Genomic DNA, 19628 nt, shown 5'->3' on the forward strand with positions numbered 1-19628 from the left:
AACATGGTCTGCCCATCTGAGGTGACGATGAGGTGATCGGTTCGGTACATAATGGAAAATTACCTGGGAGTGATGGAGCTTCTGAGCAAGTACGATACTTTCCTTGCAGCACATCTCCATAAACGTGCCAACAAAGAGAGCGGTAACGTAAACTACCTCTTATCGACAGTATGTAACGAACTAATCAATGTGTTGGGTAGAAAAGTTCTAAGTGCCATTGTAGCGGAAGTTCGGAGGGCCAAATATTACTCCATATCGGTGGACTCCACTCCGGACGTGTCGCACACTGACCAGCTATGTCTAACCATCCGCTACGTGTTTCCAGAGGGGCCAGTAGAGCGTTTCTTGACATTCGTGCCCTTACTGAATCATACCGGAAAGGAGATCGCAGATGTAGTTCTTGATTTTCTCCAAATGAACAAAATTCCGATCTCTGACTGTCGCGGTCAATCGTACGACAACGCCAGCAACATGTCTGGAAAATACCGCGGCATCCAGGCGCACCTAAAAAGTCGTTGCGAATTTGCCGAGTTTGTTCCTTGCATGGCTCATTCTCTCAACCTCATCGAGATGTGTGCTGCTGAGTGCTGCACGGCTGCTGTGACTCTGTTTGGTATCGTTCAACGGCTGTATGTTTATCTCGTGAAGTCAACCTATCGTTGGCGCAAACATCGCGATGCACTGAAACACATGCCAGTCGTCAAGTGCTTGTCAGATACACGGTGGTCGGCCCGTGCAGATGCTGTAGAAGCACTGGCCAATGGATTCCAGCAAACTATCACGGTACTTGACGATCTTGCAATGGATAAACATCTAAACGCAGAGGCCAAAAATGAGGCATCTGCTATTCTGAAGGAATTGGAAAAACTTGAGACAGTGATTCTGCTAGTAACATGGCAGGAAATTCTAAAGAGGTTCAATGCGACAAGTCAGCAGTTACAGAAGCCGGGCTCGATTTGAACATGGCAGTGAAACTACTCGAATCATTGACAGAGTTCGTACAGGACCTATGGGAACGGTTCGACGACTTTGAACATATTGCTATTGATAAATGTGGTCACACCGAGTACGAAGACGATCGGTGACGTGTTCGAAAGAGGAGGCGACATCATGATGAAGTAGACAGCGCCGATGACACCCAGTTACCGCCCAGAGAGAGATTCAGGACAACATCCTACATACCCATCATTGATCAGCTAACAACGTCACGAGGAGATCGCCTCAAGGCCTATGGAACACTCCGTCAACGTTTCTCATTCTTTTCAGAAATAACGACCATGCAGACGGATAAGCTCCGCGGACCTGGTCAAGAGTTACCCGAACGACCTGGAACCTTCTCTGGTTTCGGAAATTGTACATTTCCAGGCATTTCTCAAGACGATGCAGACAGAAGACTCGGAAAAATTGTCTGAAACTACTGTTTTCCACAATCCACAACTACGATATGGTGGCAGCGTTCGCCAACGTGGAGATAGCTTTGCGGGTATACCTGTCAATGTTTGTCACGAACTGTACAGGAGAACGATCATTCTCAAAATTGAAAAGGATCAAGAACTATCTGCGTAGTATGATAGGCCAAAATCGTTTGGCATCGCTGGCCATACTGAGTGCTGAACACGAACTATTCAGGAGAGTAAGCACACGCCAAACAATCGAGGACTTTGCGCGAATCAAAGCCAGGAAGAAGCTAAAAGATTTTGTAGGTTTTAACATCTCGAAAATATATTCTGGTAAATACCCCAAAGTGTGCAATAATGCAATCATATCTGCAAAAACGACAAAAAAACTTTCTAAATTGAGATTTGAGATGATACCATCACGTTTTGGTATTGCGATTATTTTCTCTGTTCCGTTGTTTTCATCCATAGTGGTGTTTCATGTGTATAAACTTTTGTTACTAGTAGTTTCTGAAATACATGTTTTTACACATAAAAAGTGTTTTTTTCTTTTGCCAAGCCGAGGTTGGTGCATTTATATATGAATACTTTGAAAAGTAAAAATGGCTGCAGCCCTGAGAGGGCCCCGCGTACTTCTCGGGCCCAGGGCCCCACAACACATAAATCCGGCCCTGCAAACCAGGATCTAGTTGTATGCTTTTGAGCACCGTTGCTATGGACGCCACCGTTGCCTAGCAACGGGACTTTGAAATTTTTGAAAAAATCCGAAAAATATTTATATATATTTTTTTCGAAAATCAAAAATCGGCTTCTGCGCTTTTATGCGAACTATAATCAACCTCTTTGTCAAAAATTTTCAGCCCGATCCGTCAAAAACTATGACTAGTATGCAATTATATAGTGACCACCCATGTGGCCTACCGGCTTGTGTCTCTGTTTGTGTCTCTGTCTGTGACACAGACGGAGACACAGACAGAGATACAGACAGAGACACACACAAAGACAGAGAGAGACAGAGACACACAAAGACAGAGACAGAGACACACAAAGACAGAGACAGAGACACACAAAGACAGAGACAGAGACACACAAAGACAGAGACAGAGAGACACACACACAGACACACACACCGACACACACACACCGACACACACACACAGAGACACACACACAGAGACACAGACACAGAGACAGAGACGGTGACACACAAAGACACACACAGAGACAGAGACAGTGACACACAAAGACACACACAGAGACAGAGACGCACACAGAGACAGACACGCACAGACAAACACACACAGACAAACACACACAGACAGAGACAGAGACACACAGAGACAGAGACACACAGAGACAGAGACACACACAGAGACAGAGACACACAGAGACAGAGACAGAGACAGAGACACACAGAGACAGAGACACACAGAGACAGAGACACACACAGAGACAGAGACACACACAGAGACAGAGACACACACAGAGACAGAGACACACACAGAGACAGAGACACACACAGAGACAGAGACACACACAGAGACAGAGACACACACAGAGACAGAGATACACACAGAGACAGAGATACACACAGAGACAGAGATACACACAGAGACAGAGATACACACAGAGACAGAGATACACACAGAGACAGAGATACACACAGAGACAGAGATACACACAGAGACAGAGATACACACAGAGACAGAGATACACACAGAGACAGAGATACACACAGAGACAGAGATACACACAGAGACAGACACACAGCCACACACATACACAGAGACACACACACACAGACGGACACACACAGAGACAGAGACACACACAGAGACAGAGACACAGACACACAGAGACAGAGACACACACAGAGACAGACACAGAGACAGACACAGAGACAGAGACAGAGAGATCTGTGTGTCTGTCCGATAAATCCGTCGTCCGTCCGACAAGGCCGATAAATCTGACGTGCTGTAGCTTTCTTTTATTATTCTCTTTTCTTCATTGTTTTCTACTGGCGCTACATGACGACAGTAGGAATAAAATAAATAAAAATGCAACAGAACATCAGATTTATCAGACTACTCTAGACAATTGTGTCGCAAGGTGTGTTCTGCACACAAGTTTTCATCGTATCCAAACAGCGAGATTGCTTCGTTTTATGCGCGGAGAGATACGGCCGATGACATGCGCTGGCCTTGCTTGTGATTAATTCGCCGTGGAGAAACATGTCCGCTAAGCTACGCTGGTCACGTCACCTCACTAAAATATTTCTGATATAGAGCAGTATGCAAGTCAAATTTACATTATTGAATTACGAATAGGATTTAGTCTAACCAGTTGTTATTGCCAAGTCTTCCTTCGATGTCCTCCCGAACATCATGAACTCCGGGAATTTCATCGCCATTTTCCTCTGCTTGTCCTGCTTCGGGCTCGAACTGGTAAGGCCGTACTTCATTTTCAGCTGCCTGAACTTCACCTCCCGCGACTATGTTATCCGACAATTCTCCATGTGATTCAGACCAAAATCCTTCATTTCTCTCACACTCACTGTCGTTACCACACAAATGAAAGTCCATGTCATCCATTATTCAAAACCAAATGTTCGATTTTTTTAAAAGCAGAAATGAATGAAGCGATTGAGTCGACCAATCAAATGTGAAAACACACAGGAAGCCAATAGAATCACGTAGACCACCAACCCGAGTAATTTACGTGCAGCCTTTGTCATACTGTAGTTGACGTCATGTGGGTTACGCTCCTTTCAGGAGAATTTTTAGGGGTGTTCCCGAAGAGGTTTGTTTTTTTAATTTAACAGAATGAGTATTGTGAAAAAACATTGTCAGATCTGAAATCACAATGAAAAACTCCTATAGGACATACATAAATGAAATTTCAGTACTTTTGTGTGTCATAGGACCTTTAACTACAAATCCCCTCAAGATATCTTTACGAAATTTGGTACACATATCAAGCAAGTGGTGAACTCGTGCCTTTTCATGTTTACAGATTTAAAAATATTTTTTTACTATGGCGGGGGATATCGAAGACTTTGTCTTCAACGGATGCTAGTTATTATTATTATTATTATTAGTTTTATTATTATTTTTATACTTCCACTTATTGTGGAAGCTTTCAACTGGCTATGATCAACGGTGCATCGCCACTGCTCCCGAGTATGGGGGCACAATTGATGCAATGCCCCTAATACCAGTTCACTGGTACTTTTTTGCCGACCTCGGAAGGATGACAGGCTTAGTCAACCCCACCTAATGTTTATTCAGTGGCTGACAGGGTTATAACTCAGGACCCTAAGATCCCAAACCCGCCACCCGAACCACTAAGCCAACACCAGGCTTGCTATGGTATTAATAATAATCATAGAGATAATAACATGACCTGGCAGCTCCAATTGGGAACAGGTGCCTCTAGTACTGAGACCATAGACTCCTATAGAGAAGGACTGGAACCTCCCATGCTCAGGGTTTGTAACTTGAGTCTGAAGGATTAACTTGAGTCCGGGGCTTAAGTGACTTCTAGAAGGGCTAGAGACACTATCTCGGGATCCATATAGCGGTTTTTGAGGACGGCGAGTTCAATAGTGTCATTTTCAACACCACTTGAGGTCATCCTCAAGGTCAAAAGGTCATATTTCAAGGTCAAATTACTGAATTTTGGTATTTTTTGCCCGTTTTTGTGTCTAACTCATAAACGGTGAGAGATGGCTGATTGTAATAAGATGCAAGTGTGTAGAGCTGTCAAACTTTGATATTTATTGTCATATATCGTATTACATAAACATTATATGCATGTCACAATACTATGCCTATTACAACTATGTCTATGTCTATCACTAGTTGGAGAGCTTTTCTTGCCTCCTGAGGCATCCCAAAGCTTTTTCTTTGTCACTTACATTGAGGACATGAGCTTTCAATAGAATGTTAGCTAAAGTAGTACATGCAGCATTACTACTAGCTAAAGGTGCATCTACAGAGGATAACAGCTCAGCAAAATGAAATCGGCAACGCATTTTAGTCTTGTCATATAAATTATAGGCATTATGTACAAAAAAGACGGTTGACATAGTCGGCACACTCAATCCACCTCCATTCAAATTATCTAGAAACTCAGATGACACCTCGTTACCATCTTCATCATCAATGATCTCCTCCATACTAGTGCTATCGCCATATTTATGAACAAGGTGTCCGGCCAAATAAACTACTTTATGCTTAAGGGCATCGTCAGACTCCAAGAGATCCTGAGTGTCTTGCGGAGTAATCTCGTCAATGAGTTCACTTCGCTCATCTGGATTTATGGAAGTTGTTCAGTTCTTGTCGCAATCAATCACACGAGAACTAGATTCGGGCATAATGTCATGCTTAATGAGTGTTTGCAAATTTACAATTTTAGCTGCAGCCATAATGTCAACTACGTCAATGTAGAAGTTTCCACCGCTTCTATGCCTGGCTTGGCCGAAAAACTTTTCCAAGGCTTCATCTGCAAATATAGCAGGAAGTACGTAGTCAAAGTTTTTCTCTGCCAGAAGCAATTTGGCAGCATCCACATTATTACGTGTGGACACAGTGAAGGCTTCAGCAGTTTGCTGAGTTAGCTTCAGCTTACGACCGCCACCTCCTTGCCATGCGCAGGTAGATATAATTTGGCAGGCCTGCTCCAGCTAGTGAAACTTGTACAGTCTGCTGCCCAAGGCTGTCTGGATTCGTCACGCAGATGGATAGCTGAGAAACGGTCTTTCACGTTCATCATCTTGAACCACTCACTCATTATCTGGGTGAGGATGATTGTGCCTTCGCTGATGCCCAGTGAATCCTTGAAGGTCTTTAAAGCAGCGACAGTCTTGTCATTAAACACTTGGCATACCAATGGTACGCTCTGGCGTTGAATGGGCTTGGGGAAAACAGCGCTGTGCGTTAGCTTGGTTAAGCGAATAGGAGTAGCCCGGTCGATCTCATAAACCTTCTGAATATCACTCCAGTAAGCTTTGCACTCATTACCATCTACGACAAATGAGAGTGTCTTGCCATCAACAGTAATCCAGTTGTTGCGAACATTTTTGAAGATGTGCACGTAGTCGTACACTAAGAACATAGATTGCTCTTGAATTGACAGCACTTGGCAACTTCCTGGTCCTCCAAGTTTTGAATAAACACTGCAGTTGGTATTGCAATTGTCACATATCAAAGAAATCACAGTACCGCCAGCACCAACTACAGCTGATGCAGCTTCGATAAGGAGTTCCTTCAGCTGATCGGCAGTTAGTTTTTTGCAAGGCAAAATGCGTAGAATAGAGCGTGGACCACCGAAATGGCAGGCAACTTCAACAACCATAGCATGTGAAGCAAGCATTTCGTGTTCACCACCCGCTGCTGCATTTTGAGCATATCCTACAACATGCCCTCCAGAAAATCGCAATGTCTCAACCAGCTTTACCTCGTCAAACATTAAATTGACCAAACGCTGCTGTGGTTTAAGCTGGTCGAACAAGGTTTTGAGGTTGAAGTCCTGCTGACTACCAGCAAGCATCTGTTTTACCTTTTTTGTTGATGGTAGAATGATTAAGCCGGATCGACGAATCATTTTGTATGCACTGGGTGATATGTTGTGAAGCTGCATTGTGAAAATCATAGTATCAGTATCAAATCGGCGACGATCAAGAGGTTTGAATAGAAGATGCAGCTGCGACAGAAGGAAGGTGAAATGAGGAAGCTCGTGTGCCTCAGTCATCCAACAGAGCTGGCTTATTACAAGCTGAAGAATTTCCTTGCTTGTGCATTCATAGATGTTTACCTGGTCAGTTATGGATCTAATCTGGGACCATTTTGAGAGCAGGCTGTTCTTCTGCAAAGGAAAAAGTCGTTTGGGCACCTCAATGCCATCTTTCTCAACTCTATTGAAGAATAGAAATCCAAAAGGTGAGTGAACTTGTTGGAAATGAAGGAACTGCTTGACAGTTTGTCCAGTAGCATCAGTTCTTGATAGGTAAAGGTTTTCCTGGTCTTTTATGACGTTAAAGCCAGGAAAATAGGAGCTGATTTTAGCACAGAAGTGGTCGAAATCTTGGATATTGTCTGCAGCCTCATCAGCTGCCTGCATCTTCTTAGCTCTTGATTCTGACGTAGAAGATGATGTTGGGCGTGGGGCTGAGGTCACCTGCTTCAAAGCTGATTTCGGTACTCCAGGAAATATTGATGGGGGTTCTTTGGGTCGTTTGCCACCCCGAACTGACACCCAATCACAATTGAAATGTCTCACAAATATATATCTCCTTTCAGCACCTCAAGCTTTCTTTCTCATTTGGCATTGCCAATATCCATCTCTCCCTCCCCTCAGGATCTTTTGGGAAGGATATGACCTTTACATAAGGCGTCCCATCATAGTTTCCTCAACAACCAAAGCAGCTGCAACGACGTGGCATATTGTCACCAAATCAGGAAACAAACACAAAGATCCTGTGAGATCACCAGCTGGACAGTTTCTGAAAGAGAAACAAACAAAACATACATTAGTTAACGATGATAGAAATCCGCAAGTAGGTGCAGTAGCTGCACAATGTCATGTTTTGTCATCGACTTTACAAAAGTTTTCCTCTATGAGTTGGACACAAAAACGGGCAAAAAACACCAAAATTCAGTAATTTGACCTTGAAATATGACCTTTTGACCTTGAAGATGACCTCAGGTGGTGTTGAAAATGACACTATTGAACTCGCCGTCCTCAAAAACCCCTATATGGATCCCAAGATCGTGTCTCTAGCCCTTCTAGAAGTCAATTTTAGCCCCGGACTCAAGTTAATCCTTCAGACTCAAGTTACAAACCCCGAGATTGTGAGGTTCCAGTCCTTCTCTATAGGAGTCTATGACTGAGACATAATGATAATGGGATGTCAGCACGTCTATGAATTGTGTATTGTTGGAACGTATGTCCTCTTGCATGTCAGAAACTCATCTCTCCGTCATGTTCTCCAACATCGAAGTAAATTTTTTTGAACAAACGGTCCATTCAATGTGAACGGCATTAAAGATTACGGTCAACATATCGGCTATTACATAGGAAGAGTGAGTCGGCTTGGGCTGGGAGGTCATGGAGGAGTAAATTTAAGAGTGAAGGAGAAAGTCCAGATCCCCGTAGGACGCAGATAGATAGAAATCTGAAGGAATCGAGGGTGTGGTAGTTGTTTATTTGAGCTTGGCAACCAGATAGAAAGTTTGCCAACCACTTCTTATTGTTGGTATGCATGTTGGTGTTGAGGATTTTTTTGTTTTTTTCCTATGAGACGATGGTGGGGTGCAGTGTCAAAAGCTTGATTCATATCTATTTCTGTGAGGACTGTTCTCAATGGAGGTTGTTTTTTGTTGAAGCCATTTAGAATGTATTGTGTTGATGTAGAGAGATGAGTGGTTGTTGAGTGTAGTGGATGAGAGCAATTTTGTGATAGGGCTGGAGGAATAAAAGGGGAGATTTTATTTCGGGTGAGCCCTTCCAGTATTTTGTTTGGGGTGCTTAAAAGGGAAACAGGTCGATTTATGATGTTGTGCTCCTGGGAGGTTTGTTCGATTTCATTGTCGGTATAATGATTGCTTTTTACAAATGAAGGGAATATTGTGTCCATGAGTGGTTGTATGTTTAGCTTGTGCATTCATGGATAACAGGCCTAGATGGTTCAGGTGGATATTTGAGATATTGTCTGGTTCTGTAGAATTGGGGTTTTTGACATTTTTTATCAGATCTCGAACTGATTGAAGAGTGAAAGGGTGGTTGAGGCTCATTGTCAAGTTTAAATTTCTTCATCGTTTTGGTGATTGATTGTGAGTAAACCTACACATGCAATTCTGACGTGTGAAAAAATATCACCACCACTTATTCCTTTTCTCTTGATATTCATCATAGAATGAGGCACATGTATTGAATAACATCCATTACATATTGATCAGAGCAACAAATATCGATGATTGTACATGTATGCAATAAGACAATCGATTAAACACTCACATCCTACTTTATTGGAGTTATTACATTTACCAGGCAACAATATTTAGTTATCTTAGTGCTGTTTTGAGGCCCGAAAGATACACTGTTAATCTCACTTCTGATATGTGGTCGATGGATCAAAGCAGAAAGCAATTAAAACAGAACTGGAAAGGCACTCGGCAGAGTGGATACCTCCACCCCGTCATGCCTGATCTACGAGACCATATCTGGCCCAATACATTTTTGAAATACCGTGTTACATATCATTTATTGGCCCTATCTCTCAATGGTGAAGAATCACTTCAAAAATTATCAGATCCGAATCCGGATTCAGATCTTCACCAAAATCTAATCAGTTCGTCCTTGTCACACACCCAACCTGTCCACAAAATTTCATCTGGATCCGTCCATAACTTTTTGAGATATCATGCACACAAACAAACAGACGGACGGGTGAAAACATAACCTCCTTCACCTTCAGTGGTGGAGGTAAAAAGTATCAAATATGGCTTTTGGACATGAATAATAGTATTAGACATCTGAATACAATGTAGTACTGTAGTACACACAGGAAGTGGTCTCTCTTGTAAGTTTGGCATGACGAAGTTTTCCCAGATGAATCTTTGCTACTTTACAAACTATATGTACATCACTTTGCCGTAACTGTGCACATGCAGCACACTGCAAACACATTTTACCTTATTGGAGGTTCTACATGTAATCAATATCAACATTACGTCTTTCTTTAGCCCTGTACTGAAGCCAAACAGACTTTCAATTTTCCTTCTGTCGCGGTGCAGCCCCGCTTTCAGAAGATGATGCAACCAGCAGCCACAGGCTACATACGAAACAACAACTCTGTCCCCCCCCCACTTCCTCCCTTTCTTTCCCCACCCCACTCTCTCCCACTCTCGCTCTTCCCCCCCCCCTCACCTTTCTCCTCTCTCTCCCTCCCCACATCATGCCTGACCAGAAATGGCTATTAACATGATTTGCCTTTTAAAACATCAATATCTGTCTGAGTTTTTAGCCACGTCACGTTGCGAACGCTGGCTCATAGAGAGCTCCGCATTGTACTTCTTCTTCTTGTTCTTGTTATTATTATTCTTCTTCTTCTTCTTCTTCTGGTGAAGACAAAACCTTTAGGACACTGCTCTTGGACACATTTGTCCTTGTTTAATTTATTTTTTCTTCTTTTCTTCCCCCCCCCCCCCCCCATATTTTTTGCAACCGAGTCTTAAACAATTTTTTGTCACAATGAAAAATGAAATTAGATATCAAATTCAAATTAAGATAAAGTTGTGAGAGAGTCTGAAAGCATGAGCCTTACAAAAGAGGCTTACAAGACAGACCTATACGGAGTATAGAAATATGGAGGCCGTCGTATAGAAATTGTGGGTGGAATCAGTCGAACTGTCCAACCAATGGGTGGAACTCAAACGTGCACACGCACACTGCTTCTTTTATTGTAGAAAGTGCTGTCACCCTCAGCCACTCCTCATTGGTGAACCTAAATATCCCCCAGAATCGATTTAGTTGCTTCATGGTCTAACTCTCTCCATGGCAGCTATGTCATTGGTCAATTGTGGCACAATTTGAGTGAATCCTGTCATGCTCATTGAATGTCGAAATCCACCCCAAACCGCACGTTTCATTGTGCAAAACTTTATATTTTCTGGCATCGTCATATCAAGTGATGTGAACGCTTCACCTCGCTGTTGTTCCCCTCTCAACACTTGTAACCCTGGGTTCAAATCACTTGTATTGTTTTGTCCATTTTCTCAAAATTTCCTTCAAATTTGTGTGAAAGAATACTGATGTCCATTCGAGTTATTGTTGTCCTGCATGTGAGATATCTACGCATGCTCCTCCCTCTGCGTTCGACATTGATGAAAATAAATAGTCTAGCCTCACTTTTTGACTGCGCTCCTGTATGCCAATTAAACGGGTTTTGTTTTTCTCTTCTGATAAACTACTTTGTTCTCCGAGGATGGAATTGGTGTCATCCGCAATTTTTTTACTTCCTTCCTTTGTTTGATGCACTGTTTACCAGTCTGATCATTGTATTACTCGATTATACAGTGAAGAACAACAAATACAAAGACTATATTCATAAAGAACTTCTGTTATAACCTATCACAAACCGCTGGATAATAATGTATGTATTAAATATTTTTAATACTTTAGCTATTTCTATACAGTTCGATATCTTCCTCCCCTCCCCTTTACTTCTCCCTCCAACCCCCGCCAGCCCTTATTTATTTACCCCCCCACAGCCATTCTTTATTTCTCTCCCCCCACCCCTTCTTTATTTCTATGCCCCCCTCCAGGCCCTTCTTTCTTTCTTCCTACTGGCCCTTCTTTCTTTCTCCCTACTGGCCCTTCTTTCTTTCTCCCCCCCCCCTCCAGGCCCTTCTTCATTTCTCCCCACCGGCCCTTCTTCATTTCTCCCCACCGGCCCTTCTTCATTTCTCCCCACCGGCCCCTCTTCATTTCTCCCCACCTGCCCTTCTTCCTTTCTCCCCACCGGCCCTTCTTCATTTCTCCCCACCGGCCCTTCTTCATTTCTCCCCACCGGCCCTTCTTCATTTCTCCCCACCGGCCCTTCTTCATTTCTCCCCACCGACCCTTCTTCATTTCTCCCCACCGGCCCTTCTTCATTTCTCCCCACCGGCCCTTCTTCATTTCTCCCCACCGGCCCTTCTTCATTTCTCCCCACCGGCCCTTCTTCATTTCTCCCCACCGGCCCTTCTTCATTTCTCCCCACCGGCCCTTCTTCATTTCTCCCCACCGGCCCTTCTTCATTTCTCCCCACCGGCCCTTCTTCATTTCTCCCCACCGGCCCTTCTTCATTTCTCCCCACCGGCCCTTCTTCATTTCTCCCCACCGGCCCTTCTTCATTTCTCCCCACCGGCCCTTCTTCATTTCTCCCCACCGGCCCTTCTTCATTTCTCCCCACCGGCCCTTCTTCATTTCTCCCCACCGGCCCTTCTTTCTTTCTCCCCACCGGCCCTTCTTTCTTTCTCCCCACCGGCCCTTCTTTCTTTCTCCCCACCGGCCCTTCTTTCTTTCTCCCCACCGGCCCTTCTTTATTTGTTCCGACCGGGTCTTCTTTCTTTCTCCCCACCGGCCCTTCTTTCTTTCTCCCCACCGGCCCTTCTTTATTTTCCCCCTCCCCCGGCCCTTCTTTATTTCTCCCCCTTCCCAGCCCTTCTTTATTTCTTTCCCCCGGCCCTTCTTTATTTCTCCCCCGGCCCTTCTTTATTTCTCCCCACCGGCCCTTCTTTATTTCTCCCCCGGCCCTTCTTTATTTCTCCCCACCGGCCCTTCTTTATTTCCCCCCACCCTTCCTTATTCCTCCCTCCCCCGCCTGTCCTTTATTTCCCCTCCTCCCCACCGCTGCAGGCCCTTTATCCACCTCCCCGTCGACCCTTTATTTTCTCTCCCACCCCCCCTTCAGCATTTCTTTATTTCTCCCCCTCTCTTTTATTTTTCCCCTGCCCCCCCCCACCAGCCTTTATATAAACTTGTGGAAGAGGGAGGAGGCGTAACGTATCGGGACACAACATAACAAAATAAACAGCAGGAGAGGGGGAAATGTCAACAACAGGGCAGAGGGAGAAAATAGACGTGGAGACTGCCAAACAAGGGATGTCGGTAACGATGGGTAGGGGAAAATGCAAGGGGTGAACAAGATGGATACAGAAGCAAAATTATTGAAGGGGGGGGGCAGTTAGCAAGGGTAGAAAAGATCATGGTATTGGATGGGGGATGATTTGAGATGGTGGTGAACAGCTGCATTGAAGATGGTCAGTGAAGAATGAGATCCAAAATTGTGTGGAAGTTGGTTTCACAGACGGGAGGGGGGGGGGGGAAGAGGAACAAATGAGTAGAGGTGAGCTGTAATTCTGTGTTAATGCAGTTTCATGAGGAGGGGGTTGCTGGTGGACTGTGTGCGCCCTACAGAAACCTTGGGGTGGTGACGAGAGGGGAGGGGAGGGGGGTGGTGGGACAACGCGGAGATGGCAGAGGATGCAAGACCAGAAAGGAGGCAGAAGAATACAGAGAAACCACTGACCTGTCAGTGATAGTGAAATGATAGGCACATAGAGTTTCCAATGATCTTGAAGGTCTTGATTTCCATGGCGTCAAGCTTAGCAAGGTGTGAGGCAGGGGTGCCAGCCAAGAGGGGAGAGCAGTACTCCATCAAGCTGCGGATGAAAGCCTTGTAGGTGGATGGGAGCTCAGGTGTGCCAACGAAGGGATTTGCACGACGGAGAATGCTCAGTCGGCATCTGGCTTTGGCAGCCAAATTTGAAATGTGGCTTGCCTGAGAGAGATCATGGCTGAATGCGAGACCCAAGAGTTTGAGTGATTGTTACTCTTCGAGAGGGTTGTTGAGAATGTACATGGGAGGGTTTGCAGTACGGTCCGTTCAGAGAGAGAGAGAGATATATATAGATATAGATATAGATATAGATATATGTTTCAGGATTGAAAGACATATTCAAAGTTTTTGACCAGTTTGTGATGTTGTTAAGGTCTGAAGAGAGGGAAGAGGCTGTTGCCGTCTGTTAGAAAGACGAGGGTTAACAAGACAGAGGGTCGAGTCATCAGCAACAAGATAAAGACGATTTTCCCAAATCGGAGAGAACGTTGGTGAATATTATGAATAGGATGGGGGCCGAGGACACTGCCTTCGGGCACTCCAGCCTTGACAGGGAAAGGAGAAGAAAGGATTCTGTTGAGAGCCACACATTGGTGACAAGAGTGTATAAAGTCAGTAATCCAAAAGTGGAGTGGGCCTTGGATTCCATAGGCAGATGGTTTGGAGAGCAAGGCAGAATGCCAGACCGTATCGAAAGCTCAACATATGTCGTGAGATATGGCCCTGATTTCATGTCTGATATTGAGGGCCTCCTTCCATTGTTTGGGGAGTTGAAGCAGCATGTCCAATGTAGAGTGAACTGGTCTGAATCCAATTTGATGATCTGAGATGAGGCTCTTGGAGATGAGGAATGAGGAATGATTTTATGTCAAATGCGATGATGGATTTTATGACCTTGCTGATGATTGGAAGAAGAATTTCTAAAAACATGTTTTCACGTTGTCATGATGGGGTATTTTGTGTTGATCAGTGACAAAAAAATTCAATTTAATCCATTTCAAATTCAGACCTTAACACAACAAAATGTGAAAAAGTGAACGGGTGTGAAAACTTTCTGAAAGCACTGTATCAACACTCAGCCAATTAGCATGGTGACAATTGAAATCACCACCTATGAGGAAGAGAGAGAGTTGGGAAGAGTGGTTAAAAGTTGGTCTATGTCGTCTGAGAGACTGAGAGAGAGATGTCATCACTATTGGGTGGACCGTGCAACACACAGACAAGCATGAGGTGGGAGTGGAGGGGAAGTCACAGCCAGAGGTACTCCTGGCATTTGGGAGGTGTAAGAGCAGTACATGGAGAGTGAGAAATGGAGTTCTTGATGTATGGTGAAACTCTGCCACCAGGACGGGGTTCATGTCGATCAAACCGGAGGAGCCAATAGTCAGGGAGAGCTACTAAGAAGTCAGTGACGTCCTTTGGTTAAATTTCTGGACTACAATTTCTGTTAAACAAATAATGTCTGGTTTATTTTCGGCAGTGGCCTGGATTGAGAGATTTGTCAGGTTGGAGAGGAGGCCCCAGATGTTTGAGGTCCACACAGTTAGCGACGACGTGGGGAGGAGCTGCTGCTAGTAGGTAGGAATGTGGAAAGGAGCAAGCATAGGGTGTGGGCGGGGGGAAGCCGGAAGGGTGTGGGGAGGGGGCGAAACTCTGTGAGGGGGAAGGTCAGGTGTGAAGTTGGGAGGGGGCTATTCATTATTCCCTCCCCTCCTAGCTCTTCATTATTTCTCCTCCCCCCCCTGGCTTTTCTTTAGACCAGAACTTGAGCTGGAAGGATCTGATGATTTCTCTCTTCTACTTATCTCTTCTCTCTCTTGCTCTCTCTCATGTGACATTTAATTTATCATGTGACTTTGAATTGATGTTAAACATATCAATGTAGTGACATATAACGAGGGTGGAGGAATATCCATCGGCGCATTTGTGTCAAATTCTATTTAGTAGTTTTTACCCATCCTATTGTTTTTTCTCGCCATTTTCTTTTTATTATTATTTTTCCTTTCCCTTATTTTGTTTCTGCTGCCCTTTGTAAGCCTTACCGACAGAGGTAATTTGTGTCAGTGTCAAATTATTGCGAATTTCGTGAGAATTAATCGTTCATTGTGAAATGTCATGCAATGCCCTTCTCCCAATGTTATGTTGAATGGGATACGATGTCTGCTGTATCAGTTCCTTTAAAACTTCCTTTATAACAACACACAGGATTTTAATGATTAGCAGATGGTCCTCTCATGGATTTTGCTTCCTTAACCGCTACAGGGTGCGATGCGGAGGGGAAACCTGTGGCCTGCCATCCGAGCATTTTGATGCAGGTGTCCGCACAGGGCGGGCTCATAAGTGGTACCGGCCTGGCCTGCCACCGCCATGCAGAGCGACCTGGAGGAGAAGCTGAAGCGTGCCCTTCTCAAGCCCGGAGACCCCGCTCAAGTGCTCGTCTCTGCGGATATGTTGCAGCTCCAACACCACGCCGCAGCACCTCCTATTATGGCGATGACGACTGCTGCCTCGATGACCCAGGCAATGTTTCTGCAGGACCGTGCAGCACTATCTCTGCTTGAGGTGAGCTGTCACGGTGAAATTAGGAAAATTTGGTTTGTTGAATTGCAGCAAAAGGTTTCTGGTCGTTCTTTCACTTAATCACATCCCCTCTTTCTTTAGAACACCTATAATTTACATTTGCATTAAACGTCTCGTGTATTAAAATTAATGACATTGTGCAGGCATCAGATTATCTAATTTGTGTCGTCGTTTCTTGACTGGGAGCTTCTCTCAATTGAACCGTTCTGTTCTTTGATACGTTGCTTTTTTTTGGTTTGTTTATTTGGCATTAGCCACTGCCACTGCAGCTGAGGAAGGACGCATTGACTGACGGGGAGACCGTGGTGTTTCGTCCCGGAACGAATCGCGTCGCAGAAGAGATGATGGCATCTGCGAATGTGACGACGAGTCGTGACATTGCAATGTGTTTTCCAGGTAACTCGGTGTTTCCAGTTACCTTTTGTCAAAGTTTTATATTTGTTGCAAGGGACTGCTTAAAATATTATGTTGGTTGAGTTACAAATTCGGTAGAATGTTAAGTTAGCGTGGTCCTTGTGTTCGTTTAGGTCAGAATATTTTCTGTAACCAGGGACCCGTTTTAGTGAAATTGTCTTGTTCTTATTTATGCCCTGATAGGTGGTATAGTTGACATCAGGATTAGACAGGAGAGTGTGATTTGTATATGTCATATCTGTGAAAACAGGCAAGGTGAGGACGAGGTATGAACAGAATGGTTTTTGTTTTGGCTTTGTCTGTGTCCCGTGTGTGGCTTTAATAACCTCTATGCAGCCCGCAATCATTTGATGGGAATCTCAATGACATCGATGTGTGATGGCACCACGACAGCAACTGTGTGCTGCTTGATTGGTGGAACCGTGCTGTGGGCGTAGCCACGATGTAGGTAATAAAGGGTGCTGTGCACAGGAATACTGTGTGACTTTGAGACGAAGGGGCTGCTCAAGGAGGCCAGTTAGAGTCGGGGTAATGAGCCGGGGGCTCGCTCGCTCTTTGGAAGTCTGTGCAGCTGTGGTGTCCCTCTGGTGCCGTGGCTGTGGGGCTGACCCGTGCCTCCCTAATGCCCGTGTTGCCCATTTGGGAGCCTGTTTCCACCAACACTTCCCAGTCATGCTAAAGCAATGTGCTTTGTAAATGGCCGAATTACAGGACACCACATTCAAGAGGAAAATGTTTCCCCTGGTCGATATCTACATCACGCCAGTGAAGAATTAAAAGATGGTGGCCAAGTAATACAAAATGGTGGCTGAGACCAAGGTGTGCAATAGCGGTGTTGCAGCAAGTTTAGGTGCTTCCCTATACTATGAGCAGCACACGGAGTCCTTCTCCCACTGGCTCTGGGAATGGGAGGCTGACATGATTTCCGAGCAGTGATGGTGCAGATGAATAAAAATGTATGGGCATTACAAGTGAAATTTGCAGATGTGGAAGCAAAATGGGATGAAATTAAAGAAAATAAAAATGAAATCCTCCAGAAATTTGGAAATGGCCCAGACTACCTTTTGTATTAGTGTGGATGTTTCCCTGCTCCGGCCAGGTGGAGGGATTAGCAGGGGCGAGGCAAGCAGCTTCTGTGGAGTGTGAAGCAACCCCCGTGGTGTAAGAAACAATGTTTTGGGAGGCACGGTTAAATCTTGCAGGGTTTGAGCAGCCACTCTCGAGGACCCATGACATGCGACCTGGCACCCGCAGTGGTGTGCTCATCTGTGGTTGAACCTGTGCCACACAAGGTTGAGCCTGCACCTGTGTGCAGAGCTGCATCCGCCGAGTGTGCGAGCTGGTGCTGGCGAGGGTCGCATCCGGACCCGGGTGTTTGAGACGGACCCCTTAGGGGTCGGCTTGATGCCCGGAGTCATCGACTCACCTCTTTCAGGGTGGTTGTCAATACCCACAGGGGTGTGTTAAAAAATAATGGCATCACCATTGGAAAAGACCAGGCGAATATGAGACCGGGTGAGTGAGAACTCCAATTGGCGGTTTACTGTTGTTGTTTTTGTTATCTAGATGTGAAGAGTCACGAGCAGCTGGTCGCTCGTGGCAATCGGAAAAAGACACGAGAACAGGAGGCTCAAGGCCAGCAGCAAGCCTGGTGTTGGCTCAGTGGTTAGGGTGGCGGCTTGGGATCCTAGGGTCCTGAGTACAAGCCCCGTCGGCCGCTGAATTAATACACCAGGAGGTTGACTCAGCCTGTCATCCTTCCGAGGTCGGCGAAATGAGTACCAGTTCCAGTGTGTGTACTGATAGAGGGGCACTGCATCAGCGACACAGTTGCGCTTCAAGAAATGAAAGCTACCCCGGCAGCTAAGCTGCCATACGACCACCACCAAGGTCAGCAGCAGCTGTCGACCCAGGTTGGTGTGTCCACAAGGCAGAGGTGCTAAAGGACCACCACCTGCTGCCACAATTGGGCACCCGAGGCCATGAAATTGTTTTCAGAACAGCCTTGGAGGGACTGTGTCCCCTGGCCGAATTTAGACAAGGGTTGGCTCGTGTGTCCGACCTCAGGGGAAATTCCCCCACCCAGGAGATTGAGATGCACCAGGCAGCTCGGGGGCTGGCCGAGCACAATTTGTAAGTGAGGCCCGACCACGGGTGTGGAACGACTCGGGCCCCACGGGTATCCTGGTGGTCGTGTTTTGGGTGGTTCTGTGGGGTGTCCTCAGTCCAACGGGGGGTGGGGGGGGGGTAAGACCTCTGGGGGACCCAAGTGGTCCCTCCTGCACATCTGTAAGGGCCACTCCGAGGAGGCAACTGCCCAGGCTGGTGGTGCAGTACTGGTCGGGTCCCTTGCAGGCACCGGGTTTGACTACTGCCATGACCAACCGGAGCATCTGTGGAACAATATGTCACGAAATTGAAAGCATGATTGTGTTTGGACCAGAGGGGCCTGCCTTGTTTTAATCATAAATTAAATTGTCAATATGTGTTCTGAAATGAAGCTGGACATTTCACAATTGGTGTGATGATCAAACCTTACAATGATTGAGGAATATGTTGTTTTTCTTGTGTAGTTGTGCACTCTCCAACCCAGTACAAAAGCATCATTAATATTGGTACTATTTCAAGTGTCATCCGTTTGTAACAGCAGCTCACTTTGTTATACTTTTGGTGCCATGTATAGTGACGAGCACAGCAGGCAGCATGCTTATGGAGGATACTAAAGTGGACAAGGCATTGCGTGATGAGCTGAGGGTTCAGCAAGGCTCGCTGGCAGCACTGCACGCACACCACGTGGATGGCGGCACTGGACTACATCACCCCACGGGCACAGGTCATGGCCTGGCCTACTCTGTGCGGGACAATCGGGAGCATTACTCTGATGCCTTCCACTTCCTGGATATGAAGGTGGTACGGCACATTGTGGTATTTTTGTTTGTTTGTTTTCAATGATCCAAGTACAGAGGAGAAAAATAGTACTTGGACAACACCTTGGCACAGCAGGAATATAATTCCTGCAGAGCATTTGGGTTTCAAAAAAAAAAAAAAACCTGGGTTTTCTGTTGCCCATCTCC

At 45.4% G+C, this 19628-nt stretch overlaps 1 protein-coding gene across 9 annotated transcripts in view; it reads left to right on the forward strand.

The window, feature by feature from the left end:
• LOC147014873 (zinc finger protein 148-like) overlaps window positions 1–19628 on the forward strand; it is a 74514-nt gene that overhangs the window by 25011 nt on the left and 29875 nt on the right. For 8 of the 9 annotated variants that reach the window (XM_085853281.1, XM_085853286.1, XM_085853282.1 and 5 more), the window contains 3 exons: window positions 15823–16122; window positions 16395–16536; window positions 19238–19464. In XM_085853281.1, the coding sequence (XP_085709407.1) occupies window positions 15928–16122; window positions 16395–16536; window positions 19238–19464 (564 nt within the window). In that variant the 5' untranslated portion in view covers window positions 15823–15927. The remainder of the gene's footprint in view (window positions 1–15822; window positions 16123–16394; window positions 16537–19237; window positions 19465–19628) is intronic. The other variant, XM_085853284.1, reaches the window with a different exon arrangement.

This window comes from Eptatretus burgeri, chromosome 13 (genome assembly GCF_056783735.1).
Source record: "Eptatretus burgeri isolate ZD-2024b chromosome 13, Ebu_testis_v1, whole genome shotgun sequence".
NCBI classification, from domain to species: Eukaryota; Metazoa; Chordata; class Myxini; order Myxiniformes; family Myxinidae; genus Eptatretus; species Eptatretus burgeri.